The 27,919-nt window shown below is 34.5% G+C and overlaps 3 protein-coding genes and 1 pseudogene across 8 annotated transcripts; 3 read left to right on the top strand and 1 right to left on the bottom strand.

Moving 5' to 3' along the window:
• The first annotated feature begins 711 nt into the window (after positions 1 to 711).
• Positions 712 to 10,486, top strand: LOC111283329 (ABC transporter C family member 5-like). Of its 3 annotated transcripts, none has more exons than XM_089758687.1 (13): positions 712 to 1,109; positions 1,368 to 1,473; positions 1,794 to 4,043; positions 4,174 to 4,494; positions 4,575 to 4,661; positions 5,884 to 6,576; positions 6,707 to 6,871; positions 7,639 to 7,933; positions 8,055 to 8,269; positions 8,719 to 9,024; positions 9,279 to 9,342; positions 9,490 to 9,729; positions 9,850 to 10,486. In XM_089758687.1, the coding sequence occupies exons 3-13, from the start codon at positions 1,920 to 1,922 to the stop codon at positions 9,960 to 9,962; spliced, it is 4,623 nt and encodes a 1,540-aa protein (XP_089614813.1). In that variant the 5' UTR covers positions 712 to 1,109; positions 1,368 to 1,473; positions 1,794 to 1,919; the 3' UTR covers positions 9,963 to 10,486. The 3 variants fall into 3 exon arrangements, with proteins under 3 accessions (XP_089614813.1, XP_089614812.1, XP_022727515.2); XM_089758686.1 differs by having other exon boundaries at positions 1,107 to 1,205; XM_022871780.2 differs by having other exon boundaries at positions 1,107 to 1,473.
• A 1,593-nt stretch (positions 10,487 to 12,079) lies between these two features.
• LOC111283714 (NADH dehydrogenase [ubiquinone] 1 alpha subcomplex subunit 9, mitochondrial-like) lies at positions 12,080 to 17,467 on the top strand. Of its 3 annotated transcripts, none has more exons than XR_002689424.2 (13): positions 12,080 to 12,485; positions 12,624 to 12,723; positions 12,869 to 12,933; positions 13,893 to 13,978; positions 14,082 to 14,166; positions 14,251 to 14,321; positions 14,877 to 15,008; positions 15,762 to 15,877; positions 15,978 to 16,101; positions 16,173 to 16,241; positions 16,581 to 16,701; positions 16,834 to 17,044; positions 17,248 to 17,467. XR_002689424.2 is itself a non-coding variant. In XM_022872310.2 (12 exons), exons 1-12 carry the CDS (start codon positions 12,392 to 12,394, stop codon positions 16,971 to 16,973), a joined length of 1,203 nt encoding a protein of 400 aa, XP_022728045.2. In that variant the 5' UTR covers positions 12,084 to 12,391; the 3' UTR covers positions 16,974 to 17,467. The 3 variants fall into 3 exon arrangements, 1 of the variants encoding a protein (XP_022728045.2); XR_002689425.2 differs by having other exon boundaries at positions 12,084 to 12,485; positions 17,257 to 17,467; XM_022872310.2 differs by having other exon boundaries at positions 12,084 to 12,485; positions 16,834 to 17,467.
• A 4,346-nt stretch (positions 17,468 to 21,813) lies between these two features.
• LOC111283944 (xyloglucan galactosyltransferase MUR3 pseudogene) lies at positions 21,814 to 24,357 on the top strand (annotated as a pseudogene). Its single transcript, XR_016341053.1, has one exon. The product of XR_016341053.1 is annotated as a xyloglucan galactosyltransferase MUR3 pseudogene (transcript).
• A 1,406-nt stretch (positions 24,358 to 25,763) lies between these two features.
• Positions 25,764 to 26,797, bottom strand: LOC111283852 (photosystem II reaction center Psb28 protein-like). Its single transcript, XM_022872482.2, has 2 exons — positions 26,524 to 26,797; positions 25,764 to 26,401 (listed from the first exon to the last, which is right to left on the bottom strand). Exons 1-2 carry the CDS (start codon positions 26,597 to 26,599, stop codon positions 25,932 to 25,934), a joined length of 546 nt encoding a protein of 181 aa, XP_022728217.2. The 5' UTR covers positions 26,600 to 26,797; the 3' UTR covers positions 25,764 to 25,931.
• Positions 26,798 to 27,919: the final 1,122 nt, after the last annotated feature.

The raw sequence follows: 27,919 nt of genomic DNA, 5'->3' as shown, positions 1-27,919 counted from the left end.
TATTTTAATAAAAAATTTATTTTAATTTAATTTCACTGAAATTAATGTTTAAATTTAATTAAAAAATAATAAATTTAATTATGTCACACAAAAAAATACAGTAAAATCCAAATGGTTATTTAATAAATATGAGATTTAGCAAATAATGAAATTTGGCAATTATTATTATTATTATTTTTTGCAAAAGTTTACAGCACCAAATCTTGACTAAAAAAAAGGGTTGGGTCAGTTGGGCAGTATTTTTTTAGCATGATCAACTTTTTCCCAAGAAACAAACAAGTTATTTTGGTCATCATTTCTATCTTTTTGACAAGAACTGCCCAAAAAGCAGAAATTATAAGTGGTGTGGCAGATAAAATTCAACACAAAAGCAAAGCAACAACGACAAGAAGATGAAATGACTCAGGGGGTGGGGGGAGCCCATCACTTTACATTTTTGTCCCTTTTCTGTCAATTTTTTGTTTGATATAACTTTTTGAGTCTGCTTACTATTTAAAATATATTAATCATTTATAAAATAAAAAAAAATTGAAAAAATAAAAAAATTAGAGATCGAATTCATCATTTTTATCTTTTACCTCTTATTCAATGGTTAAAAAAATTATATTAATATGATATAAAACTGAAATATAAAGGCTTTGAATCAAATCTAATGAATCCAACAAAATAAAATTTCGAGCTTTAATAACGTGGCAACACACTCATATTCTCGTTCTCAATGCTATCTGAAAATGAAATCCACCTCTACCTTGTTTTTCAAAACATTAAAATATGCTGACAAAAGCAAGGCAAAAATAGACATAATCTAATGTTTCTCTATGACATTGCATGGGGATCTTTGTCATGATCTCATTAACATATTAAAAATTTACATCTCTCTGCAACATGTAAATAATGTTCTTTTCTTTTTTCTCTTGCTTTAAACTTACCTGTATGACAATGTGAATGTTTATTTATTTATTTTTTATATAGACAACGAACTAGAATTTGGGAGAGCCTTCAAACAATCAAACAAAACCACATGGCCTCCTTTTGAAAGAGACCCCCAGACCCAGATTCTCACAGGACAAGTGGTACAAAAGCTACTCAAAAGACCATAACTTTGCAAGGTTTAAAATCAAACACAAACAGTTTTATTATTTACATTTGTATGCAACAAAGAGAGAGAGAGAGAGGAAGGCAACGGGAAACAGAGAGATAGCACTGTATTTCCTCTTCCGTTTCTCTCCCTTTTTATTCATATACATACAAATTTCATAGCTTTTTCTTCTTTCTTTAGATTCTACATGTTAATGGGCTTATAGGCTGTTGCTTACTCAGCATCTAATCCAAAGACTATTCTTTTTTATTTTGGAATGCTGGTGTAGAAGCGGTGCTCCCTCTATATATCAGAAAAAAGATTTGGTTTTGAAAAAAGAAGAGGGCTAGCCAGTCATCCACCATCTTCTGGTTGATCAGAGGACAAAAACCCAGGTCAGTTTTATTAAATTTCTGTTTATAATTTTGTTTCTGATATGGGCTTCATTCAAATTTTCTTTTGATTTTTACTCTCCTTTATTTGTCTCCTTCTGTTCTCTCTTGGTGACATACAGAGAGATAAGAAAGAGAGAGGGAGAGACAGTGGAAATAAAACGAATCGTGTTATTTTCTTTTTTGTTCTTTGGCTTTCTGTCTTCGTTTTCCGTGTTGATAAAATCTATTTGTTTTCACGTGCAATGTGTCTGCAGATTCTATCTCGAAATAACCCTTTTTTTTTTTGTTGTTGTTGTTGTTTGCCTCTTTCATTGCTTCAGATGGTGAGATGCTCTTCTTCACACGATTTGATCTCTCTTCTTACTTAATTCATCAATGTTATCGACAAAGCCACCGCCTTAGCTTGTTTCTCAGGTCTCTCCTCGAAAAACTCACCCTTTTCAATAATGGGCTTCGCTCTTTTGCTCAATAGCATTACAGCTTCTTCTTCTTCATCATCATCTGCTGGACAACAGCCACATTTCTCCCTTCAGAGATATATTCATGGTTTGCCCATTTTGGAACTATCCTCCATTTGCATCAATTTGACACTTTTCCTGGCTTTTCTTTTCATAATATCTGCAAGGCAAATATTTGTATGTGTTGGTCGAGTTCGAATTCTTAAAGATGATTCTGTCGTGAATTCAAGCCCAATTAGGAGAAGCATTAGTGTTGATGGAGAAGTTCAGGATGTTATAGTCGGTACTGGGTTTAAATTGTCTGTATTTTGTTGTTTCTTTGTGCTGCTTGTGCAAGTTGTGGTGCTGGGATTTGATGGATTTTGTTTGATAAGAGAGGCTGTTGATGGGAAGGATGTGGATTGGTCTGTTTTTGCCTTGCCTGCTGCTCAAGGTTTAGCTTGGTTTGTATTGAGTTTTTCAGCTCTCCATTGTAAATGCAAGGTGTCTGAGAAATTCCCATTGTTGTTGAGGGTATGGTGGTTTATTTCTTTTCTGATTTGCTTGTGTACATTGTATGTTGATGGGAAATCATTCTTAGTAGATGGTTCAAATCACTTGTCTTCTCATGTTGTGGCCAATTTTGCTGTAACCCCAGCTCTTGCATTTCTTTGCTTTGTTGCAATTAGGGGCGTAACTGGTATAGAAGTCTGTAGAAACTCTGACCTTCAGGAGCCATTGCTTCATGAAGAAGAGGCAGGTTGTCTTAAGGTTACCCCTTATAGTGATGCTGGGCTCTTTAGTTTGGCCACCCTTTCTTGGCTAAATCCACTTCTTTCAATTGGTGCAAAGAGACCGCTTGAGCTTAAGGACATTCCCCTTCTAGCACAACAAGATCGAGCGAAGACTAATTATAAGGTTTTGAATTCAAATTGGGAAAAATTGAAGGCTGAAAACCTATCAAAGCAACCTTCTTTGGCTTGGGCAATTTTGAAGTCATTTTGGAAGGAAGCTGCTAGTAATGCAGTATTTGCTTTGTTGAACACTCTTGTTTCCTATGTGGGCCCATACATGATTAGCTACTTTGTTGATTTTTTGGGAGGGCAGGAGACTTTCCCTCATGAAGGCTATGTTCTTGCTGGAATATTTTTTGTATCCAAGCTCATAGAGACATTGACAACCCGTCAGTGGTATCTCGGGGTTGACATTTTGGGTATGCATGTGAGATCAGCTCTAACGGCAATGGTGTATCGGAAGGGCCTGAAGCTCTCAAGCTTAGCTAAACAAAGTCACACCAGTGGAGAAATTGTTAATTACATGGCAGTTGATGTTCAAAGAGTGGGAGATTATTCTTGGTATCTCCATGACATTTGGATGCTTCCTTTGCAAATAATTCTTGCTCTTGCAATATTATATAAAAATGTTGGAATTGCTTCCATTGCCACATTAATTGCAACCATTATATCCATCATTGTTACTGTTCCTTTGGCAAAGGTCCAAGAAGATTATCAAGACAAGTTAATGGCTGCCAAAGATGAAAGAATGAGGAAGACTTCTGAGTGTCTAAGGAACATGAGGATTCTAAAGTTACAAGCTTGGGAGGACAGGTATCGAGTGAAACTGGAGGAGATGAGGGGTGTAGAATTCAAGTGGCTACGGAAAGCCCTCTATTCTCAGGCCTTTGTTACATTCATTTTCTGGAGCTCCCCCATATTTGTTGCAGCTGTTACATTTGCAACGTCTATATTATTGGGGGATCAACTCACAGCGGGTGGTGTGCTTTCTGCACTAGCCACTTTCAGAATCCTTCAAGAACCACTCAGGAATTTTCCTGACCTGGTGTCTATGATGGCGCAGACAAAGGTTTCTCTTGATCGAATTTCTGGATTCCTACAGGAGGAAGAACTGCAGGAAGATGCCACCATTGTTCTGCCCCAAGGCATGTCAAAGGTGGCTATAGAGATTAAGGATGGTGAGTTTTGCTGGGACCCCTCTTCTTCAAGGCCCACCTTATCCAGAATACAAATGAAAGTAGAAAGGGGAATGCGTGTGGCAGTTTGTGGCATGGTTGGCTCTGGAAAATCAAGCTTTCTCTCTTGCATCCTTGGGGAGATTCCTAAAATCTCTGGTGAAGTAAGTCTGATTCATAGAGCTTTAAAACTATTTTCTTCCTCAAATTTGACTCTGTTAGTTTTACAATTTTTTTCCCCATTAATGCAAAGGCTTTTAGATTTGTTATTCTTTTACTTTGATGTTTGAATAGGTTCGAGTGTGCGGTACTGCTGCCTATGTCTCTCAGTCGGCTTGGATACAGTCTGGCAATATTGAAGAGAACATTCTTTTTGGTAGCCCAATGGATAAAGCAAAATACAAGAATGTTATCCATGCTTGTTCCCTGAAGAAGGATTTTGAACTCTTTTCACATAGGGATCAGACCATAATTGGAGATAGAGGTATAAATCTGAGTGGCGGACAGAAACAACGTGTGCAACTTGCAAGGGCACTTTATCAAGATGCTGATATTTATTTGCTTGATGATCCCTTCAGTGCTGTTGATGCACACACTAGCTCAGAACTGTTCAAGGTTTGACTTAATCAATGTACTGCACACATTGCTGTTCATATCAATAGAATTTGGCTGAACGATTCATTTTGGAACTGCAGGAATACATAATGACAGCACTTGGGAGTAAAACTGTTGTTTTTGTGACCCATCAAGTTGAATTTCTACCTACTGCTGATTTGATACTGGTAAGGAACAGTCCCAAATTTATTTATGCTAGCAGCCCAGCCTGCAATGATGCATGCTTAAGTGCACTCTTTCTGATGGGATGACTGCATGGCACATACTAAAATTTATGCCCTATCACAACGTGTGCTTTAGTTTCTACTATGATCTGTAGACAAATTTTTAGCAGAACAATTTTGATAGTGGAATTAGTGAGGTGTCAATTTTTATTTTTAGGAACTGGCTTTTATTCCTAAATTATCTTGAACCATTCAAATTGGACAGTTCACTGACTGTTAAGCCCTTGTCTTAAACGATAAAACTTTTACATTCAATACTTCAAGCATTTGAGAAAGTGGACAAATTGCACTTGTTATGTTTTGTATATTAGTTTCCTTGTGCCATCTTATGTGATTTATTTCTTGATGGTTCTTCTGGAGTGAAATTGGTGGCATATCTAATTATCTATTGCTTTTTTGCCAGACGGGCATATTATCGGTTGAATTCATTGCTTTGCACATGTGTTGGCTTTCTTTTTCATTGAGAAAAGATATATTATTTTTCTGGACTCATCCTTGTTCAAGGCCATGCGCCCCCTCTACCTCCCAACCCAATTCCACTCTCTTTATCTAATTTCATGTCCAGTATTGGAGGTTGTAGAATGTGATTGATTAATGCTAAAGTAGGTGGGAGGGTTTAAAATGATCTAATTAATGAATGAGATAGTAATGACATGCTACAGGAGACACCATAGGAGATAACAATACATTGCCAACAATACTATGGCAAAGTCAATAATGTTGGAATGTTAGACAACATGGTGTAACTTACTGTATGACCATGGACTCGATATATGGTGAAGTATGAGCATTGTTTTTGACATCTGAACAATAAAAAATGGAAGCTGGGGCTAAAAACTAGCATGTAAGATTAATTGTGCCTTTACTGAGAAATCAAATATAAAGCTGGTGGAGATGAAGTGTTGTTTGGGCAGAAAGCTCTTTGTTTTTCATTCAACTGTTGTTCATATAATAATGAATTTTCTTCGAAGTAATTATGCAGTATAAGTGCCTGTGTCATTATTTTCTGTGATCCAGTATATGAGTTGTAACATTTTTCTTCTTCCTCTTTCTTTCTTTCTTTCTTTTTTTTTTTTTTTGGCTAATGGTGGTTATATGATGAGACTGGTTTTTAATACATTGTTCTGAATATTTTATTCTCAAATGTAATCAATCCCTTCTGCAGGTTCTTAAGGAAGGCCGCATTATACAGGCAGGAAAATATGATGAACTTTTACAAGCAGGCACCGACTTCAAAACTCTTGTCTCAGCTCACCATGAAGCAATTGAAGCAATGGATATTCCAAGTCACTCATCAGAAGACTCAGATGAAAATTTGCTTCTTGATGGGCCAACCATGCTAAATAAAAAATGTGATTCGACTGGAAATAATATTGACAGTTTGGCAAAGGAAGTGCAAGATGGTGCATCAGCTTCAGACCAGAAAGGAATTAAAGAGAAAAAGAAAACAAAGCGGAGGAAAAAGCAGCTTGTTCAAGAAGAGGAAAGGGTAAAAGGAAGAGTCAGCATGAAGGTATACTTGTCATATATGGCGGCCGCATATAAAGGCTTTTTGATACCACTTATTGTTCTTGCACAAACATTATTTCAGTTCCTTCAAATAGCTAGTAATTGGTGGATGGCATGGGCAAACCCCCAGACTGAAGGAGACCAAGCTAAAGTCAGTCCTTTGGTCCTTCTTCTTGTTTATATGGCCCTTGCTTTTGGGAGCTCTTGGTTTATATTTGTCAGGGCTGTTCTGGTTGCCACATTTGGTCTAGCAGCCGCACAAAAATTGTTTCTCAATATGCTTAGAAGTGTGTTTCGAGCACCGATGTCTTTTTTTGATTCAACTCCTGCCGGACGGATCTTGAATCGTGTAAGTTTTATAGTATATATTTTCATCTGACAATGTATGCTTTAAGTTGCTAAATCTTCTATTTGTCTTTGTTTGAACTCCACTTTCTTTTATTCAGATTATATGATGACTGTCATTTATAAACTTGCAGGTGTCTATCGATCAAAGTGTTGTGGATCTTGATATTCCTTTTAGACTTGGTGGGTTTGCTTCAACAACAATACAGCTTCTTGGGATTGTTGGTGTGATGACAAAAGTTACTTGGCAAGTTCTGCTTCTTGTTGTCCCAATGGCTGTTGCTTGCTTGTGGATGCAGGTAGTTACTTCTATGTTGCCACAAATTTCTGTTGTTGGGTTCCATTGACTCTCAAATTTCTAAAGCGGACAATATTTACTTCAATCAAATTTCTATTAGCTATTGTTTGTGTTTTCTTTTCTTCTTCGTTAATCATGTGCCATTATTTTTTTCCTCCTTTTATCCATATGAATGGTGGTAAGGGAGGAATGACATATTAAATCCATCTGCTTCTATTTCTAAATGCACATATCTGAAGAGTAAAGACCAATTTGAGTATTTCTTCAGCTCAATTGATAAAGACGATTGATGGGTGATTGATTATTTCTTAAAATTGCTTTAAATTCTGGTTTTAACTTATGAAAATGTGGTCCATGAAGCACTTCCAACGACATCCTGTGAATGCAACGATGAGAATTGATAAATGTTGTCCCCAAAATATCCCTCATACTATTCTTTGTTGATTATTTTTATATGTATGTCGACATGGTCTAAAACATTAATGGTAAGATTAAAAGGATACGACCTTATCTTGGATTTGCCTTACGACTTTCACATTATTTGACAAGATTAGTTTATCATATTTTATTTGTTTTTAGATTCTTGTATTTGCAGTTGAAGTTGAAGTTGCCAATCCATAGAACCACATTGTTTTCATTAATCTACCTTGAACCCCTTTAACTGTTGTTGATGAATCTAACACACTTTGTGATTTCAGGGTTATTGTAGTGTAGTTTCTTTGGAAACATGTTTCTTCTGATTAATTGCTCACTTATTGCTGGTTGCAGAAATACTACATGGCTTCATCGAGGGAACTGGTCCGCATTGTTAGCATCCAGAAATCTCCAATTATTCATCTTTTTGGTGAATCAATTGCTGGAGCAGCCACGATAAGAGGTTTTGGGCAAGAGAAAAGGTTCATGAAGAGAAACCTTTATCTTCTCGATTGTTTTGGTCGTCCATTCTTTTGCAGTCTTGCAGCCATTGAATGGCTCTGCCTGCGCATGGAATTACTTTCAACCTTTGTATTTGCTTTTTGCATGATTTTGCTCGTGAGTTTTCGACATGGAAGTATTGATCCAAGTAAGTAAATCTTTTGCATTATTATTTATCTGCTTGATTTGTAATAAATTTCGAGTGATCATGAGTGATGTGTACTGCAAAGCTCATTCTGATGCTAATTGTTCTTGCTTCTTCTAAACAGGTATGGCAGGCCTTGCTGTGACATATGGCCTTAACTTAAATTCACGTCTATCGCGGTGGATACTTAGCTTTTGCAAGCTCGAGAATAAAATTATTTCCATAGAGAGGATTTATCAGTACAGCCAAATTCCAAGTGAAGCTCTTCCGGTTATTGAAAACTCCCGCCCTCCATCCTCATGGCCTGAAAGTGGAACAGTTGAATTGCTCGATTTAAAGGTATCCAGTTGTTTTTCTCCACAACATGCAGTACCTTCTTTTTCCTTGCAACACTGGAGACTTGTATACACCATTCTTTTTCTACACTAGATCTTTCACAGTACTAGCAACTTCATGAGGAAGCGTGCAGGGTTTGAGTGCTTTATGGCATGAGAATGGAGAATCTAGTGCTTTATCGTTTTCATCATCTTTCTTCTCTTTTCTCCCCTTGCTTGATGAAAGTATACTTAATTGAGAAATTTCGGTTCTGTTTATGAATTTTTTTTTTATTTTTCTCATATCACACAAAAAAAGAGTGAAAGATTTTGTTGGGGGCTGTGTGAGATCAATAGATAAGACAGTTTTTTTTTTAATGATGTTGGAGAAAAAGGATAAAATACCCTCTTTTAGAATATTACTGGCACCACATGCTGACATTACCTTTCCTTTTTATGTTCCTTTTTCTGAAGGTTCGTTATGGGGAAAATCTTCCTGTGGTGCTTCATGGGGTGACCTGTGCATTTCCCGGTGGCAAAAAGATTGGAATTGTTGGGCGTACTGGAAGTGGCAAATCTACTTTGATCCAAGCATTATTCCGATTGATTGAGCCAGCCGGTGGGAGAATCATTATAGACAAGATCGACATTTCAACAATTGGGCTCCATGACCTTCGTAGCCGTCTTAGTATCATACCCCAGGATCCTACATTATTTGAAGGAACTATTAGAGGCAATCTTGATCCTCTTGAAGAGCATTCAGATCATGAAATTTGGGAGGTATAAGTTTCACTTGCATACCCAGCTCTCTCTCTCTCTCTCTCTCACACACACACACACACACACTTAACGAGTATGCTAAAGCCGTAGGGTTATTTTAAGTTTATGAATTGAATTTCACAGACATGCCAGTATTCTCCCACCAGCTTGATTCCCAATGAAACGCAATTTTACCATGTGCTCGTTGAATCTTGAAATATGATCATGTCGAATGACTTGCAACCAATTAAGTACTGAATTTTTATTTGTCACAGGCACTTGATAAATCTCAGCTTGGAGATATTGTTCGTGAGAAAGACCAAAAGCTTGATACACCAGGTTTGAACTGTCCCTATTGGACATCATTAATGTGTCATCTGAACTGAAAAAAAGAAAAGAAAAAATGCATAGAGAAAAAAGAGGCAAAAGCCCCTTGAATTTGCATGTGGTTGATAGATCATCTTTTGTTTGATGTAAAATGTGCAGTTTTAGAAAATGGAGATAACTGGAGTGTGGGGCAGCGGCAACTTGTTTCCCTGGGCCGGGCTTTACTCAAACAGGCAAGAATACTTGTCCTAGATGAAGCAACCGCATCAGTTGATACTGCCACTGACAATCTCATACAGAAGATCATCCGAACAGAGTTCAAGAACTGCACAGTTTGCACTATTGCACATCGTATTCCGACTGTAATTGACAGCGATCTTGTTTTGGTACTAAGTGATGGTATGGAAAACAATATCTTTAATATTTTCATCCGAAGTTTGAGCTGTTTCAGTATTATTAATTGGTGTAAAGTTATTCAAAGTCTGACTTTTTCCCAATGAATTGGAAACATTTTTGCAGGTCGAGTTGCAGAGTTTGATACTCCGGCACATCTCCTAGAGGATAAATCATCCATGTTTCTAAAGTTGGTAACCGAGTATTCATCAAGATCTAGTGGCATACCAGATTTTTGAAACAGATTGCATGCCCAAAATGGGCATTCTTACACTCAGAGGCACGGGGAACTGAGGGACCATCCAGGAGTGAACCAGCTGCCGCTGCTTCTTTTTTTGCAGCGCTTGGCAAACTCAATGACAAATGGCAAGGAGAGATGTGCACATCAAGCCATTAAACCAAAACCTCAAGTAAAATAGTTTCTTCAAGGTAATTTCAAGTTAATTCATCCCCTTAAGTGGATTTGTGGAATTCCTGCATGGTTATCAACCTGGCATACCTCGTAACAGAAAATAAGTCAGATGGGTAGAGTTGGATAACAAGTACACGGAAGAAAAATAAATGGGTGACTCATATTTGTTCAAACATGTGCAAGAAAGTAGTGCTTAGAAAAATGTTCCATTGTAGTTGGGACAATTTGTAGAGTTCTTAGTCAGATCCTCTTTCTACTGCAGAAGTTCAGTTGTAGACTGAAGAAAATAAATTTTGTTTCATCTCTGTCAACTTAAGTTATAGGCTTTGATGCCATGAATTTTGCTTCAAACTTAATTTTTTCCTGCTCTTTCTCCCACACTTAAATTTGATAATTGAAAATATAATATGATGACATGGTACAAAAATGATATGAAAAAAATATAAAAATAATATAATTTAAAATTTTAGCCAAAATTGTATATAAGTTTAACAGAAACAAAAAAAAAATACTATTTTTCGTATCAACACGAGTTATAATATATAATTTTCATATAAAACATAACATGAATGAATTATTATTGTTTTGTATGATATGAAATTGTCAGGTCTATTCTCACGCTTCAGTAATACCAAAAATACTGCTTGAGCAGACAAATTCTAAACTTTTACATACAATTGAGCAGCTTTGACAGAATATATGTTGTTAAAATTTTCTTGCAACCATCTTGATAATGCAGGCTCGTTGATGCCAGCAAATTTTTTTTTTTTTTTTGGTATTGAATCAAGAAGGTACCATTACAAACCACAAAACACAAGAACATTGTTAGTACAAGATGGGAAAGAAATTAAAACGAGCATAACCAATAAGAACAAGGCGAAAGTGAAACCCAAAGAGGAAAGAAGCAAGACTCAAAATCCAACCCATAAAAAGCCTGCATCGTGCTAAAAGATGTCCCATTTGTGCAGAAGTTCTGCCAGTGATCATAGCCCACAAAACAACCTTGACAACTGTCTTTTTCCATTAGCAATTGTTTTTTTTTTTTTTTTTAATTATATCAAGAAAGTAAAATTTTAATATAAAAAAAATTTTGATTCGAAATCAAATCTGTTATCTTTTCAAATATTTTTAATCATTAGACTTATCTTCTCAAATATTTTTAATCATTTGACTTCAAAAGGCTTGAGGACCATTTAACAATTGTTGCATGAAGTTCCCAATACACTTGTTCCTGTCCTTATCAAGGTTGTTTCCGAATAAACGAGGTCCCCACCTATGTTCCCACTTCCTTTTTCCTATGTATCTGATTGATTATTTAGCAAAACCTAATCTCTTTGCTTGAAGGAAAGTAGAGGTGAGAAGAAAATTGAAAATGAATATATTTAGTTTGAATGGATCAATTTTTTTTATTTGATTTAAATTAAATTTAAATATTAAATATATATTAAATTTAGATTGAATTTTGAATCGTAATGTAAAACATTAAAAAAAATCGAATCAAATAAAATTATATATTTTTATTAATTTTTATATATATTTAAAATTTTAATAAAATAAAAATTATTATTTTATATATAAATATATTTAATGTATTAAAATCTTGTTAAAATCATATATAAAAAACAAAAAAATTTAAATTTAAAAATTGATAAATTGAATTGATAAGATTTTATTTGGATTTGATCGATTTCAAGAGAAGATTAAATCAGATTTAAAAAATTTATAATATTATATATTATTTAAAAAATCAAAACAAATCTAATTTGATCTAAATTGTTAAGAGAAATACTAAACTTCTTAGATTTTCTGCTTGAGATTTTTGTTTCTTTCCAAAAATAGAATAATTTCATAACATCTCAAATTTTTTAAAACTCCTTCGAGTTTGTTGAAAAATTACGAAAAGATATTTTTTAATTTATTAAATTCAATGTAAATAATTTTTTTGATCAATTTTAAAAAATATATACGAAATTAAATCCAGAAAAATCCTTTCCCCTAGAAAAAAAAAAAAAATCATTCACCAACTAAACCAAAATAATAGTCATAAAATAACATAGGTTCTCCTGCATTTTCCGTGGCCGAAATTGAGAAAAAGAGTGAAGCCTGGCTCAATATTTCCAGAGGCCGAAAACGAAGAACCCAAAGCCCAAATCGAATGCGACCTAAAATTAGACCCAAAATCCAAACCTTCATCTTTGAAGTTGATCTCAAAACAAAACCATTTCCCTTCTCTCGGAGAGGCTAAGCTGAGAAAAGATGCAGGCGATTACCAGACGCTTAGGGCAGCAATCTTTGAGGCCAACGGCTTCAATCTCTTCTATCAAGTCTATTTACCCTCTCTCCGATCACTGTACCTTTTCCATTCCCTCTTTTTAATCTCTCAATTGATCTTTTTTTTTTTCTACTTCTATTTTAATGGTGCTTCGCATTTGCATCAAATTGATGGATTTTGTCAAAATTTGAAGTATTTTGTTATCAAAATTGTCAGATGACGGAGTTGATCATTCGCGGTACGGATCTACGCTGGCCGCTCACAAGGGCTTGGGCCAGCTTGTTCGGAAGGGAACCGGTGGCCGATCTTCCGTTAGGTCATTTCTTGGAATTTGTACCTTTTAACTAAAATTATCGGTTTGATTGCCATAAATATACCCCGTGTGGTTTCTTTTGCTTTTAAAACATTATTAGTATGATTGAACTTATAAATTAGGGATAAAAGTTTGCATTTTCTTGCAGTGGCATTATAGCTACAGTTTTTGGAGCTACTGGATTCCTTGGTCGTTATCTTGTTCAACAGCTCGGTAATTTAAATTTATTTATTTTAGTTGTTATCAAGGTTGTTAATATCGTGCCGGACAACGATTTCAATTTTTTTTAAAATATGGTGTATATCGATACCAATTGTTTCGGCATATTATTTTGGATTTTTCGGTTTGGTACAAATATATTTGTAAGCATATATGAACTTGTACGTTATAATATTATTAATAATTCACAAAATAAATATGCAGTATATTTAAAAATCAAATAAATAAGTTTAAAAGCATAAGAAATAATATCATAAATTTTTCATGATATTTTTAAACACTTAATCTGATCATATGATAGTTAAATAAATATTTTTCATATAAATATTAAGATAAAAACAAAGAAATAAAAAAAATTAACCAAGGTTTATGATTGTTAAATTTTATAAAAGGAGTATAATTATTTTCTTGAAAAAAAAATTAAAATACGTATAAACTTTGGTTTGAAAAAAATAGAGTATAAAAAAATAAAATTAAAATAAAGAAGCTTAACTTTTAAGGGTTATTTTGTCAATTAATTTTATTTTTATTAGGTCAAAAATAATTAAATAACAAAAAACAAGTTAAAATTTTCAAAGTATATTATACATTCACATACCAACCGAAACATGTTATTTCACTGAAATTCATTGAAATAGGCCGAAACTAATGAAAACAACTGGTATTACCTGGTACCAAATCTGGTGCAAAAAATCATCCTTGGATGTATCGTATTTTGGTATAACTGACCGGTACGGCAAGTACCAAAACGAAATTAACAACTATGATTATTATTGTAACTTTATTTTGATGTTATTCTTCTTTTTTGTGCTAAAAAGTTTCATGTTTCACCTTAAAATTTGCATGAGTGAGAGCTTGTTTTGTTTGATATATATATATATATATATATTAATTCCACTTTGAGGGTTTATTTGCAATGTGTATACTTACTGATGTTTTTCTTTTTATTTTAGCTAAAATGGGATCTCAGGTGTTAGTTCCTTTCAGAGGTTCTGAGGATAACCCTCGTCATCTCAAGTTGATGGGAGATTTGGGACAGGTAGCATACCACATGAAATTGTTTTTGTATTCAAATTCAAATTCAAATTCAAATGCATATTCAATTGCATATTATGTTTTGATTTCATATTTCTCGTATGCAGATAGTGCCAATGAAATACGATCCAAGGGATGAAAATTCGATTAAGGCTGTGATGGCAAAGGCCAATGTTGTTATCAATCTTATTGGTATGCTAGGCCTCTCTTTTGATTTTGCCTATGAAAGATATTTAAATCTTGGATTTGTATGATCAGTATTGCTTATATTGGCAGGAAGAGAGTATGAGACAAGAAACTATAGCTTTGAGGAAGTGAACCATTTCATGGCAGAACAACTGGCAGTGGTATGTTGGAACTTTCATTCACATTGAAATTGGCACCATTACTGTCTCGAATAATTGTATTAGTTTGATTTTGGACTGTTTCTTGTGTATGGGCTAAATGTTATATTCGGTCCTTTGTTGGACGAAGGTGTGAGGGCGTGGGGAGTTTGAAGTAGAAGGAAATGTATTATGTACCACCTTTTTTTCCCTCTGAATAAGGGGGAGTTGGGGCATGCACTCTATTTGAGTCTCTATCATATATGTCATCTTTAGATTTGAATGTGAATGGCAAGTTCATTGATTTTATTTACTTATATTTGAGCGTCTATCATATACATTATCTTTAGATTTGAATGTGAACAGCATGTTCGTTGATTTTATTTCCTTTTCTGTCATTCATACTGTTAGATTTACGGCCAAGTTATCTGTGATGCATCTTTATCAAGTTTTCAAATATGGAACAGTGTATAGTTTGTGACTTTGTGTATCATATCATCTTCTGCTATCAACCATGTCCTACATTCTGCTATCAACCATGTCCTGCGTCATGTATTAATTTTTCCTTGTTGATTTCAGATTGCAAAAGAACATGGTGGTATCACGAGATTTATTCAAGTTTCTTGCTTAGGGTCTTCTCTGTCATCTCCATCAAGATTTCTAAGAGCTAAGGCAGCTGGAGAAGAAGCTGTTTTGAAAGAACTTCCTGAGGTAGTTAACAACTTGACTTCTCTTCTTTTGGATTATAAGAATTTAGAGATGAAGTCATAAGTGCATACCTTCTTCCTCTGGTAGAATTAAAGAATGCATTGATGTTATTGTGCCTGCAACGACCTCCATTCCTCTATGCTTTGTAACTTCTTTGCTCATTTCACAAATTGGTTCTACATTGTTGAAGTCTTAGGCAATGGTTTACTTGAAGTTTCCCTATCATCCTTTACAAAAGCAAAATACTAGTTCATTCAGTTTGCTATAAGCTTTGTTCTGAGTTAATGGTTATTTTTTACTCTTATTAATGTTTAATGTCAAATTTGTGATACTTTCTTTTACCTGAAAGCTATTTAGGAAATTCCTCAAAGAAGTAATCTGGAAAACATCAAGCATTTATAATTACAATAGAAGAGTCAAAGTTGTTGAATTTTGTATTGTTGAAACTTGGTTTTGGACTTTGCATGAAGATATGATGTTACCTCTAGGAAATCATGAGAATGATACATTAACACTGGTAGTGCAATCGTAATAAGAACCCGAATAGTGCTGAACCTAAGTACTAATAAAATTACACACGCATATCTCTTTCCTGAATCTTGAGGGAAGGTAAGTGACAATAGTAAAAGGGGTCAACTGAGTTGAAAAGGTGTGATTAGCTCATTAAAGGTTGGTCTTTGCCATGCTTCCTCATTGTCTTAGATGTTACCCTTTGCTTTCAACATCAACATTTTTAGCATATTATTCCTTATACAGGCTACTGTGATGAAACCTGCTGTAATGATTGGAACTGAGGATCGAATCATGAATCGTTGGGCACAATTTGCGAAGAAATATAGTTTTCTTCCACTCATTGGTGATGGATCTACCAAGTAATTTTGGATTAAAACCTGAGCGTTTCAATTGAAATTTGTGTGATCCTTTTCTCCTGGAAGCTTTGTTCATCTTTTGCTAACAACAGCTTCTTTACAGAATCCAGCCTGTATATGTTGTTGATATTGCTTCTGCAATCGTTGCTGCCTTGAAAGATGATGGTACCAGCATGGGAAAAGTTTATGAGTTGGGTGGGCCAGAGATCTTTACTGTGCATGAACTGGTAATTTCTTTCCCTCTTGATGATTTATTGCAGTGATGCTTCTTGGTGTAACTGAACCTAAAATTCTGCAGGCTGAGCTTATGTATGACATGATCCGTGAATGGCCACGCTATGTAAATGTACCTATACCCATTGCAAAGGTAAATCTGTAACTTTTGTATTTGGACTAGTGCCACAAGAAATGTTTTAGTTGTTCTAAGCTAGTGCAGCTTTTTATTATGTTGTCTAATTTGTTAGTATTGACTTTATGCATGGTAAATGATAGTTATGCTGGAAACAGAAGATGGTTTCTTTAAACTATCAATGGAATGCATCTTGTGCTTTTCATGCCTTAATTATGACTAACACTCTTTTAAGCTTTACTGTGCTTCTACTTGCTATTCATGTTTCTGTTGTTTGCTATTGTCACATTGTCGTTGCTTAGTACCATTTGCTGTTGAATTATCTAATTTAACAGTTCACGGGTTTGATGATTTCAGGCAATTGCCATGCCCAGGGAGGTATTACTCAAGAAAGTGCCATTTCCACTACCAAATCCTGACATCTTCAATCTGGATCAGATACATGCATTTGCAACTGATACAGTTGTCTCAGATGATGGTCAGTTGAAATTGTTTCAGGCTATAATATATCATTCTTTCTTATAATTTTTAATGGCGTTGCCAATTAGTTACCTTGTTACAAGATGTATTCATCTCTCATTTTCCCCTTATTTTGTGGTGGGTTTTGTAGCTTTAACTTTTATGGATTTGGGTGTTGTGCCTCATAAGTTGAAGGGATACCCGGTTGAGTTTCTTATCCAATATCGAAAGGGTGGTCCACAATTTGGGTCTACGGTCAGTGAAAAAGTTAATCCGGAATATTGGCCATAATTTCATATGGATCTTTCATTTCTGGTGTGTTTTTTGTCCTAAAATGCCACCGATTGGAAAAGCCTATACTGGTATGTGATGCCTTCATCTCCCTTAAGACGAGAATGACGCAGAGTGCAAGTTCTAGTTTCTTTTTTTTTTATGTTAAGATGATAAATGTGATTTTCGAGTAGCTAGATTTAATAAAATTCAGATACTTGGTTAATCACTATGTACAACATTTGCAACTCTTGACATTTTAGGTGCCCTGGATAACTAATTAGTGGCATCACAGGTTTTGCAGGGATGGGCTTGTTTTCTTTGGCAGAAACTAGGAAAGAATAATGAAGGGGAAGGATCCTTCAGTTAATTCATGAATATGTATAATTGTGAGAAATATTCATCTCATTTTTTTTAGACGATCATTCTTGGGGTTATCTCCTGTTAAAAGAAACCATTTTATTTGTTTCTATGGCAATTATTTCGTTGTACCCTTGCTTTGGGTTTTCCTCAAATTCCATGGTAGTATGAAATGCTGCAGCTAAATGGTTCTTAAATCCCCTTTCTGCCGTTCGTTGGTTTTTGGCCTTTCAAGTTTTTTTTTTCTTTATTTTTTATAGCCAGATTCTGATTACATTAAATCATTAATGAAATTCTGTTCATATCAGGTTATTAAAACCAAGTGTGTGCTGTTTACTGCAACCAGTAGTACTGGATGATAAAAGAATTATATATAATATGTAATTTAGTTGATTTATAAAATTATTTTTAAAAGATGATATAAGTTTAAATTTAAGTATTTGCAATTTCTTGTTTTAAAAACTGATTTCTTCTGAAATTTAAATTTGAATGTGTCGGTGGTATTAAAATTTGAATCTTAAATTTTGAATATAAATCAATTGAACTAATGTCGATGTTACTTAAAAAAGATTGACACGGATCAAGGAAAGCAAAGCTATTCAGAAATTTATAAAAGGAAGTGCATTTGTTTAAGAACTGTTTTATATTGCGATGTGATGAACTGGGAAAAGAACTTTCTTTTTCGAAGAACAAGAAAATGAGAAAGACGAGAAAAAAAAAAGTGTTGTTTAAGTTATTCTAATAGAACATTGCCCTTTCTTGTGGCAAGCGAAAAGTGAAAGATAGCACAAACCTCATGGTGCAAGCAAAGAAGCCGAAGTACCATTGAAATCAACTGTGATATACTTGACCCAAAAATTCAAACCAAAGCTATCAGAAACCAATCCAACAATGTCAAGAAGCAGGACCCCGGAAAGCAGCTTAGGCTCTATGAATCGTATTAACTTCGAAGGAAGCAATGCTGGGGCAACAATGTTCATCCGTCGTGGCACACCAGACGAGCAAACCGAAGGTTGTTGCTGCATCAACATTTATACCAACAGCAACGTCCAAGGGACAAACTCTTCTGTTTTGCTGGGGAGTAATATAAAAATGAAGAATCCTGGGGTTCATCTCTACTTCGGAGATCTAAAGTTGGGCGAAGAAACTGCAACTCCAACATCAATTTCCAGGAGGGCAGCCGGTGCCACATTAGAGTTTGGTACCCTGTTTTTGCCAGTGTTCATTCTACTCATTTTATTGCTGTGGCTATATTCATTGCTACAACTGTAGTAATACTGGTTTTTTTTTTTGGGGGGGGGGGGGTGAGGGGACAAAACTCCTGTTCTTAGATAAGCCATTTGATGTTGGTCATCACAGGTTGTCATAAACAAAACATGTGTTGAGACATCAATGGCACTGATCTAAATATGTCGTGAGTTGAGTGGTTGCCCACTTTCCCTTCCCAAGTTTACTTCCGAGGCTTGGCTGTACCCATCGTTCCTTTATGCTCAAAATGTAACTAGACAGGGAATAGGTTTCATTTTTTTTTTTTGTCGTGAGAGACACTTTCACATGTTTTTGTTTTCAACTTCATCCCCCTTTCAAGCACATAATAAAACGCATGATCAACTCAACCATTGGATGCTTGTTTGATGAATTTATGTTATTAATTAAAAGCTACGAGAACGAGGCATTTTGCCTATTGGAAGGGTTCATGTCACTAAAATGGTAGCCACTAGGTAGTCGGAGAATGCCGGCTAATTTCAAAGCAAGCTGACAATCAATTTATATCTAACCAAAACTGATCAATCCCATACCTCTTGTCAATTTACGAGCGTGCAAATATTATAGTTTATGTATGGTATATAAAATGATAAATATGATATAATATTAATAATTTTATATTATATTTGATTTATATCTAAAGAATATGATAAAATTATAAAAAAAATAAATCATTCTTTTGATATAAGATAATTTAATTCTCTCAAAATAAAAATATTATTTTTTAGTGGTGCTATTTACACCCCAAAAAATTATCAATACATCCCAAAAAATTAGCCTTTCAAAAAATTATTTAGATATTCATTAATTAATATCTTTTCATCCTTCACACTCATTTTTTCTTTTCAGTAAGTTACCATAAATTTATTATCGAAAGCTTTTGCGATATTTCAAAAATTCATTTTCGAAAACCTTTTTAATATATCAAAAATTTATTTTCAAAGACTTCATTGTACTAAAAAATACATTTTCGAAAAGCATTACAATTATTTGAAAATACATTTATGGAATCCATTACAATTATCTGAAATCAATTTCTGAAAGCAATTTTTTATTTCAATTTTTTGTTGCAATCTCTTAATCAATGTATGGTATGAGATTATCGAATGTCTCTTACTATGATCTCCAAAAAGGTCTTTAATGATTTCTTCGATGTATGGGCTATTTAAATCTGACAGTAGAAATTTTTAATCTTTTGGCCATACTGTCTATTCAATAATATTTGCAACATTTTTTCAATTCTAATAAACATGCATCTAAAAAAAATTAGTAATTGTGAAGAGGTGCTAATGCAAGTTGTTTGTTGCACCATGTGCAACAAGGCAATCACACTTTATCCCACATGGTGCAGCAACCAACTTGCAATAACGCCTCTTCATGTAGTGATTCCTTTCGTATGCATGTTTATCAAAATTACAAAAATATTAAAAACATTATTGAATGGATAGTGTCGATGGCCAAAAGATTAAAAGTTTTTATTGTCAGATTTGTCAATCTACTGAAAACATTGTCCAAGTCAATATTTCTTATGATGCCAAGTTATTGTGTCTTAAAAATCTATTTTTAAAATTTTTTAAAGACTTCCAAAAATGAATGTCAGACAATACACTTTTGAAAATTCTTAAAGGTTTTCAGAAATAGATATTCATAAGCTTTTAAGGGATTCCAAAAATGAACTTTCAGAAATTTTAAATGATTATGGACATTCATTTTTTATAATCTTTAATAATTTTTAAAATTTCATTTTTGAAATATTCGAATTACAAATCGTACATCAAAACTTAAAATTTTAAATTTTATGAAATTAAACACAAAATCAAATAAAAAATAGAAAAAAATCGATTTACTTTTGATTCTAAGCTATCTAATGTCAAATAGGTAATTGGGATATAATTTCTTTAGGATTTCCGATCGAAGAAGATGGGGTGTGAAGAGATGTTGTGTTTGGATGTTTAGTAAATTTTTGTTTTGGGTTTGGAATGTGTTGAATAAAAAATTTGATATTAACAATAATAGGGTGTAAAGAGAATAAGTTGGGGTACAAATAGCATTACTTTTATTTTTAATCTATAAGATTAAATTTATATATTTTATTATATTTTTAAAAATTATATTAATAATTTAAATTATATAAATTTTGAGTAAAAATAATTTTAACTAATAAATAAATTATTTTATTATAATCTTTATACATATTAAACATAAAATAAGATAATATTATCTAATCAAATTCTATTTATAATATCTTCTTATCATGTCTTATAATAATTTTATATGCAAAATATATCCATAATTTTTAAGGTTATTCGATCTCATTATGATATTTTTTCATATATAATTTTATGATTCAAATTCGAAAGTGAAGATATAAAATAATATTATGTTATACAAACTTTAAAAGTGAAATTTTAACCTTTTACATAATATATTTTAGACATTATTTTAAGGAAATAAAGTATTTTATAGAAAATAAAATTTTACCTATTAATGACAATGACAAACAAGTATCATGCCATGTTGGTAGTCATTGCCACATTCATGAAATATAGCCATATGGTGAAAGAGATAAACATGATTGACAACTTATGTGCCTTATCTACACATTTTAGATGTGGGTAATTAGTAAAGGGGATGGGAATTTTATTTTAGTAGCTTTTAATTAATCAATTACCCTTTTTAAAGCTTTTTTAAAGAAAATTTTAAGTTTCATCTTGTATATTATTTTTTCACACTGATTCAAACACAAACTAATTGATAAAAATTTATTTTTTCACAATTTTTCAACTATTCTAAATCCTTTTGAACTCATTAACCAATAGCATAGCACACTAAATTAATAATTTTTTTAATTTTTTTATATCTTTTCTTGAAAATATTATAAATTTTTTGAATATCCATTTACGATAAACTCAATTTCAGAAAATAAAAAATAAAAAATAAAGAGTATAATAAAAATAAAAAATTGAGTTTTAAATTTATATTGTATTTAAAAATGAGATATATAAAATAATATGAGATGTAAATTTTTTTTTTCATATTTTCCTTCCTACAAAATTATTTGTTTGGGTTGCTACCAAAGAGAAAATTACTATAAAGCCCAAAAAGGTTCCACTCTTTGTCCTCTCTGGTCGTTCCACGTGTCGCTCGGACCATCTCGTCAAATTCTCAATTATTTTCCTAGTAAAACCCGCAGCAGAAGAAGCATTAGGCATTGGCTCTGCCAGGTTCCTGACGTTTTTTCACTTTCCATGCAAACGTATATTCAGGAATTTGACATTATTCAAAATTTCAACACGTCATCCTGTTGTCCAACGTGGTGAGATCCCAGCGGCTACCGACAACACACAGCCCCTCAGCCTACTCTGCTAACTTGCGCCGTCCCCCTGCTCTTCTCTTGACGCCTCGCTATTCTTGCAGATAAATCCCTCTCTACTCTCAGCTCTAAATCTCATTGTTGCATTCGATTTTCATAGCATTTTAGTGCATTTGTTCAGTTCTAAAGTTCCAGTTTTGTTTTTCGTTTTGGGATCTGTGGTCTTACTGTGGGTTTCATTTTAAGCAGATGAATTGAGATTTGGGGTTTCAAAATTTTCTCTTGCTCGTTTGATGGTTCGAAATCAAGTGAGAAAGTTCGGTTTTTTATGCGGGGATCTGCTGATTAGCATGTGATTGAACTCTGATGCGACGCAGCCCACGGGCGTTGGTTCCTTTTGAAGCAATGGAGAAGGGTTCCCCTAAGTATCAACCAACCCGGCTCTGTTTTTTAGTTTGTTTATCAGCTTTTATCTGGGTTTTGCTTTTGCATGGCCATTTTGTACTCCTAGGAGGTGGCCCTACTGTTGAGGAATCAGTTGAACCAGAACCAGTCAAATTGGAATCTCCTTTGGTTAATGTTGAGTCCATCTCTGCTCGGGTGTCCAATGCCCGTGTAGAGAAGGAGAAACCACCACCCGTGCAACCTGTTAGGAATACAGCTGGTGAAAGGGCGGTGACTTCCCCGTTTATGAGAGCCTTGAGGACGGGGGAAAACAAGAGTGATCCATGCCGGGGAAGGTATATATATGTGCATAATCTTCCTCCGAGGTTTAATGAGGATATGCTTAAGGAGTGTAAGAGTTTGAGTCTTTGGACTAATATGTGTGAGTTTACCAGTAATGAAGGGCTTGGTCCACCACTTGAGAATGTGGAAGGGGTGTTTGAGAATACTGGGTGGTATGCCACGAATCAGTTTGCGGTGGATGTGATATTCAATAATCGGATGAAGCAGTATGAGTGCTTGACTAATGATTCTTCGATTGCAGCTGCTGTATTTGTGCCCTTTTATGCAGGGTTTGATATTGCAAGGTATCTTTGGGGATATAATATCTCAAGGAGGGATGCTGCTTCACTTGATTTGGTTGATTGGCTGATGAAGAGGCCTGAGTGGGGTATAATGGGAGGCAAGGATCATTTTCTGGTGGCTGGGAGGATTACATGGGATTTCAGGAGACTGACTGATGAGGAATCTGATTGGGGCAATAAGCTTCTTTTTTTACCTGCTGCAAGGAATATGTCGATGCTTGTGGTTGAGTCAAGCCCCTGGAATGCGAATGACTTTGGCATTCCATATCCAACGTACTTCCATCCTGCAAAGGATGAGGAAGTGTTTATCTGGCAAGATCGGATGAGAAATTTGGAGAGAAAGTGGCTATTCTCCTTTGCTGGTGCGCCACGTCCTGGTAATCCTAAGTCAATAAGGGGGCAGATTATCGATCAGTGTAAGAAGTCAAGAGTGTGCAAGTTGTTGGAGTGTGATTTTGGGGAGAGCAAGTGTCATTCACCTAGCAGTATAATGCAGATGTTCCAGAGCTCCCTGTTCTGCCTACAACCTCAAGGAGATTCGTACACACGACGATCTGCTTTTGACTCAATGTTGGCTGGATGCATTCCTGTCTTCTTTCATCCTGGCTCAGCGTACACACAGTACACTTGGCATCTTCCAAAAAATTATACTACATATTCGGTGTTCATCCCAGAGGATGATATTCGGAAAAGGAACGTTAGCATAGAGGAGAGGCTTAGTCAAATTTCTCCTGAACAAGTGAAGTTCATGAGAGAGGCAGTCATAAATCTAATTCCTATGCTTATATATTCAGATCCTCGCTCTAAATTGGAGACTCTTCGAGACGCTTTTGATGTTGCTGTCCAGGCAGTCATTGACAAAGTTACAAGGTTGAGAAGGAACATTATCCAGGGTCGAACAGAATATGATAACTTTGTGGAGGAAAATAGTTGGAAATATGACTTGTTGGATGAAGGGCAGCGTGAGGTGGGAGCTCATGAATGGGATCCTTTCTTCTCAAAACCAAAGGATAAGCAGAGAGATCAATCTGCTGAAGCTGCTAAAAATTCTTGGAAGAATGAGCAGAGAGATCAATCATAACTGGAAGTTGAAGCAGTCTATGAGTTGAACTCAAGCTTTAATGCAGTCTCCCGGCCTCAAAACAAGAGTTCCTGTTTTGAGTTGGGTAGATAGCAGGTATAACCTTGTAAGGGCCATCATGTTCATCAACTGTAGTTATTGGCACCAAGCATATCAGGCCGAAACGTTGTTTCGAACCAAAACATGTATACATATTCTCTGCACCAAACACAGTTCATATAGATTTTTCTCCTTTTGAGCTACGAATTTGCGTAGTGATTCTTTGTAACGTATTGTAGCTGAAATCTTGTCTGTTTAACGTGCCTGTCTTATCAATGCATGCACTAAATAATAACCAATAACCAGTTTTTTGCTTCATTATGGAGATTTGGGAATCAGCTTTTATGTACTTTCAACCATTTTATTGAATTCGTTCTGCTGCAAAGCTATATATGTAAACATTGGCTTACATGAGTCAATTATCTAATAATCTTGTAGTATTTGGTAACCTTTAATCTGTTGAAACACATCAAGTAAATCAGGAACAACTCCATGTTGTTCTCACTTCTCGTAGAGATTGTTCATTGTTTATGGTCAATATTTTTGAGCTTAGGATTCCAATGTGTAGGACATCTTGCTTTGCCTGAGCAAGCATCACGTCAGCGTGAGATTTTATAGATGAACAGGGGTTTCAGCCTCAATCACCCCTCCATTTTTGTAGCTTTCAAGCCGGGAATGAAGAGTAAGATGATCACAAGGCATCTGATAAATGTTGTAAGCCTTAATTCTGTCTATTCAGTGTAAGTGAAGGCTTCCGAGGGAGTGAAAGTGAGAGTCAAACCTCGAATGTTAATATTCAGGCATATCAATCAAAGTTTGAGTTATAGAATAAGGGTAAATATCAAGGAAGAAAACAGAAACGAAGAGGAAAAGCTTTGACATGGGTGAATGCTCACAATAACTTTTATAGGGTTAGAAGTACCATTTCAATCACTTGGAAGTTCCATCTCAACACCTACTTTTACTAGGTCTATTTTAATTTCTCATTGAATTAATGCTTTATCAATATATGAGTTGAGCATATACCAATTTTAAGTGGGCAGAAACTCAAAAAAATATTAGCAAAAGCCTCATCATCATCATCAAAATGACGAGTGAAGCAACAACAATAACTGCTATTTTATTACATACAATTGGACTTTCAAGCTCTTGGTTACTTACTAAACATCTTCCATATCATTTTAATTTTCTGTACACCCAATTGGTGAACATTCATATACCAAGGACTATTATTTCCACATTCATGGAGAACAAGTAATCTGTCAATGAATGTGAAGGATGAAAAGAAATTGCTATGAAATGCCTGACTGAGCTGCTTGAGCTGTAGTTAATCCAACAACAGCAAATTTTATGTCTGACCCTCGTAACTTCTTTTATCAGATATCAACATTCAATAACATAATACTAATCCTCTGCATGATACTGATCCTCTCTATTATGTATTACAAATCAGCTTCTCCAATTGCATTTGGATTGTTCTCTTGTCTATATATATCAGGAGGTCAACCACTGTGGATTTTCTGGCAAATTTAGCTAAGTTATTGTCTTCTCCTATCGTTTTAAATAGACTGATGAAAGATGATATTTTGGGAACTGCAGGGCCTAGAGGCTGTTTAGTGTAAGCGGGTTTCGCTCTTTACTTACCAAGACATAATCAGAGTAATTCATCAATGGAAGTAGCAGTCATCTTGGCAAACAAAAAAATGAAGTAAACAATTGGAAGATAGAAAAGGAAAACGCAAAACTTTGTTGGTTAGAAGGAAGCAACAAGGCATTTGCATAAAACCTACATGAGATTTCAAGTTACACTTAAAACAAAAATTAAATAACACCAATCAGGAAATTAATCCGGTGGAAATGAAGAGTAATACGAGAGAAGAATATACATTGCCTCATTTTTTGATGAATTGCAAACCGTTTTCATTAGAATACCGTTCCATGAATCTCATGAACCTGTCCCACTCTCGGGGAGATCGCATTACATACTTTGCTTCAATTCCTGCAGGCTTCCCATTTACAAATTTTGCATTCACATCAACTGACTGAAGAACTCCTTCCTCATCAATCATGTAAAAGCCAGTAATTTCACCAACTTCACCCGATGAGTCAAAAACGGAGGGTTGATCAAATCTGAATATAGCAACACCGTTTGTGCCATCTCTTGACTTGGTTAACCTCACATCTGGTATTGTCTGTTCATCAGTTCCTTGAATGAACTGAATTTTTGGTTTGACCATCATTGTTATGGGTCCATATTTCTTGGAGTTCCATCTCGTTGGCGAATGCCGTGAAGGAGCCACATGTAAAGATTGCCCATTGAATAGCGAATTCCCACTCCGGTGAACAACCCAAACCGGTATTCCTGCAAAACATCAAATGCTCATGCAACCACATTATCAAACCTTCCCAAATGACAAGTTATCATTCGTTGCATTTGGGAAGAAGTTCTCTCTGTTTTCTAGAAAAGAAGTTGAGAATAAATACCTGAGAGAGACCGCAGTTGCTTAAGCAAAGAATAAGAGACAGGAGAGGCCAATGCCATAGACTGAAGAGTTGCCATTGTGGAGTTGAGAAGGGAGAGGGAACGAGGGTTTTAGAAGATAGTAGCAGCCAATTGGTGAGTTGGTGTGGTGAATGTAGAGTGATGGCGTGTAACAAGGACAGCCATTCACTGCAGAGTTTGGATTAGTGGCAGAGATATAGGCATCTGTTGGCTATTGCCTGTTGGCGTTGGTGTTGTACCATGTAACGATAACATGCACCATGCAGACCCTGGAAAAAAAATATATATCCAGAGTGCAGACCAGATCCAAGCCTACTAATGGAAACCAACGGGTCAGGTGTTGGGCATTAGTCCACAAAGCCCATTGTTATATGCAAAAGCCTCCAAGTTTTATGCCTCACAGCCTCTGGGCTGGCTTAATCTTCCGAAAGCATCATTATTATTGTAGTGATTATTATGTTTGGTAGAAATAAAAAATATGAAAAATAAAAGATATTTTTTTTATAAAAATATTTAAATATTTTTTTCATTATTGATTTTTTAACCTTTATGTTATAGCATATACTTTCATTATTACAATAATTAATTTTACTGTTATTGTTATTTTAATTCAAGTAAAGTGGCAACTAACCATCTTTTTACCAATTGGGCAGTGGCATACGGGTCTAGGCTAAGGCCATTCTTACTCATTCAGGTTAAACAGATAACCCAAAATGAAGAATACTAAACCATTCGTGTGCAATTCTTGCACCTGCAAGAAAGAATCACCTACATAAGACCGTGTTTGTCGCACCAAATCTTGGAAAGAGAAAAAGAAAAAAAAAATCATAGAAAAACAAGAATAATTCTGCCATATTTTGAATTTTTTTGGGCTTCTAATTCGGTAAATGCCAATTTTGTACAGACAAAGTTTCTTGCGTCGCCAAGTATTATGTGACTTTGAATCCGCCAAAATGGGCTGAAACTTTTGATGAAAATGAAAGGCTAAAAGCAAGCATGCTATTATTTCTCATACAAGTTGCTCTCTTTTGTCGGTAAGTTTGACCGTGCCGACTTTGGTTTATATTATTTCTAATTTCAATGTTATATATAAGGTTGACAGTTCCATTTGAAATCGATGGATTTTAATTTGATTTAATTTTATAAAATTAATTTTTTTTAAATCAAATTTTGGATCGAATCAAATTTTAATTTTAGATAAATTTGATCTGATATGATATTATATAAAAAATTATTTTTTAAATTATTTTTAATTTATATATTTATATTTTAAAAATAATATTTTATTAATTTCAGATTAGATCAGATACGATTTATATAATATTGAATTCGGATCGAATTCGGATAAAAAAAATTAAAAAAATTTCAGGTTAAATA

This window comes from Durio zibethinus, chromosome 3, assembly GCF_047325235.1.
Source record: "Durio zibethinus cultivar Kanyao isolate XHJ-2024 chromosome 3, ASM4732523v1, whole genome shotgun sequence".
Lineage (NCBI taxonomy): Eukaryota > Viridiplantae > Streptophyta > Magnoliopsida > Malvales > Malvaceae > Durio > Durio zibethinus.
The sequence above is the reverse complement of the archived record's forward strand: the minus strand, read 5'-3'. Positions and strand labels throughout refer to the sequence as shown.

What these genes read in the sequence shown, in the direction of transcription:
- LOC111283714 (XM_022872310.2), top strand. Translation starts at nt 12,392, where the DNA reads ATGCAGGCGATTACCAGACGCTTAGGGCAGCAATCTTTGAGGCCAACG. An exon ending in TTTTGAAAGAACTTCCTGAG is followed by an intron (nt 15,009 to 15,761) that starts GTAGTTAACAAC and finishes TTCCTTATACAG; the next exon opens with GCTACTGTGATGAAACCTGC. An exon ending in TCTTTACTGTGCATGAACTG is followed by an intron (nt 16,102 to 16,172) that starts GTAATTTCTTTC and finishes AAAATTCTGCAG; the next exon opens with GCTGAGCTTATGTATGACAT.
- LOC111283852 (XM_022872482.2), bottom strand. Translation starts at nt 26,599, where the DNA reads ATGGCAACTCTTCAGTCTATGGCATTGGCCTCTCCTGTCTCTTATTCT. An exon ending in GCAACTGCGGTCTCTCTCAG is followed by an intron (nt 26,402 to 26,523) that starts GTATTTATTCTC and finishes GATGTTTTGCAG; the next exon opens with GAATACCGGTTTGGGTTGTT.
- LOC111283329 (XM_089758687.1), top strand. Translation starts at nt 1,920, where the DNA reads ATGGGCTTCGCTCTTTTGCTCAATAGCATTACAGCTTCTTCTTCTTCA. An exon ending in TTGCTTGCTTGTGGATGCAG is followed by an intron (nt 6,872 to 7,638) that starts GTAGTTACTTCT and finishes TGCTGGTTGCAG; the next exon opens with AAATACTACATGGCTTCATC. An exon ending in TTGAATTGCTCGATTTAAAG is followed by an intron (nt 8,270 to 8,718) that starts GTATCCAGTTGT and finishes CTTTTTCTGAAG; the next exon opens with GTTCGTTATGGGGAAAATCT.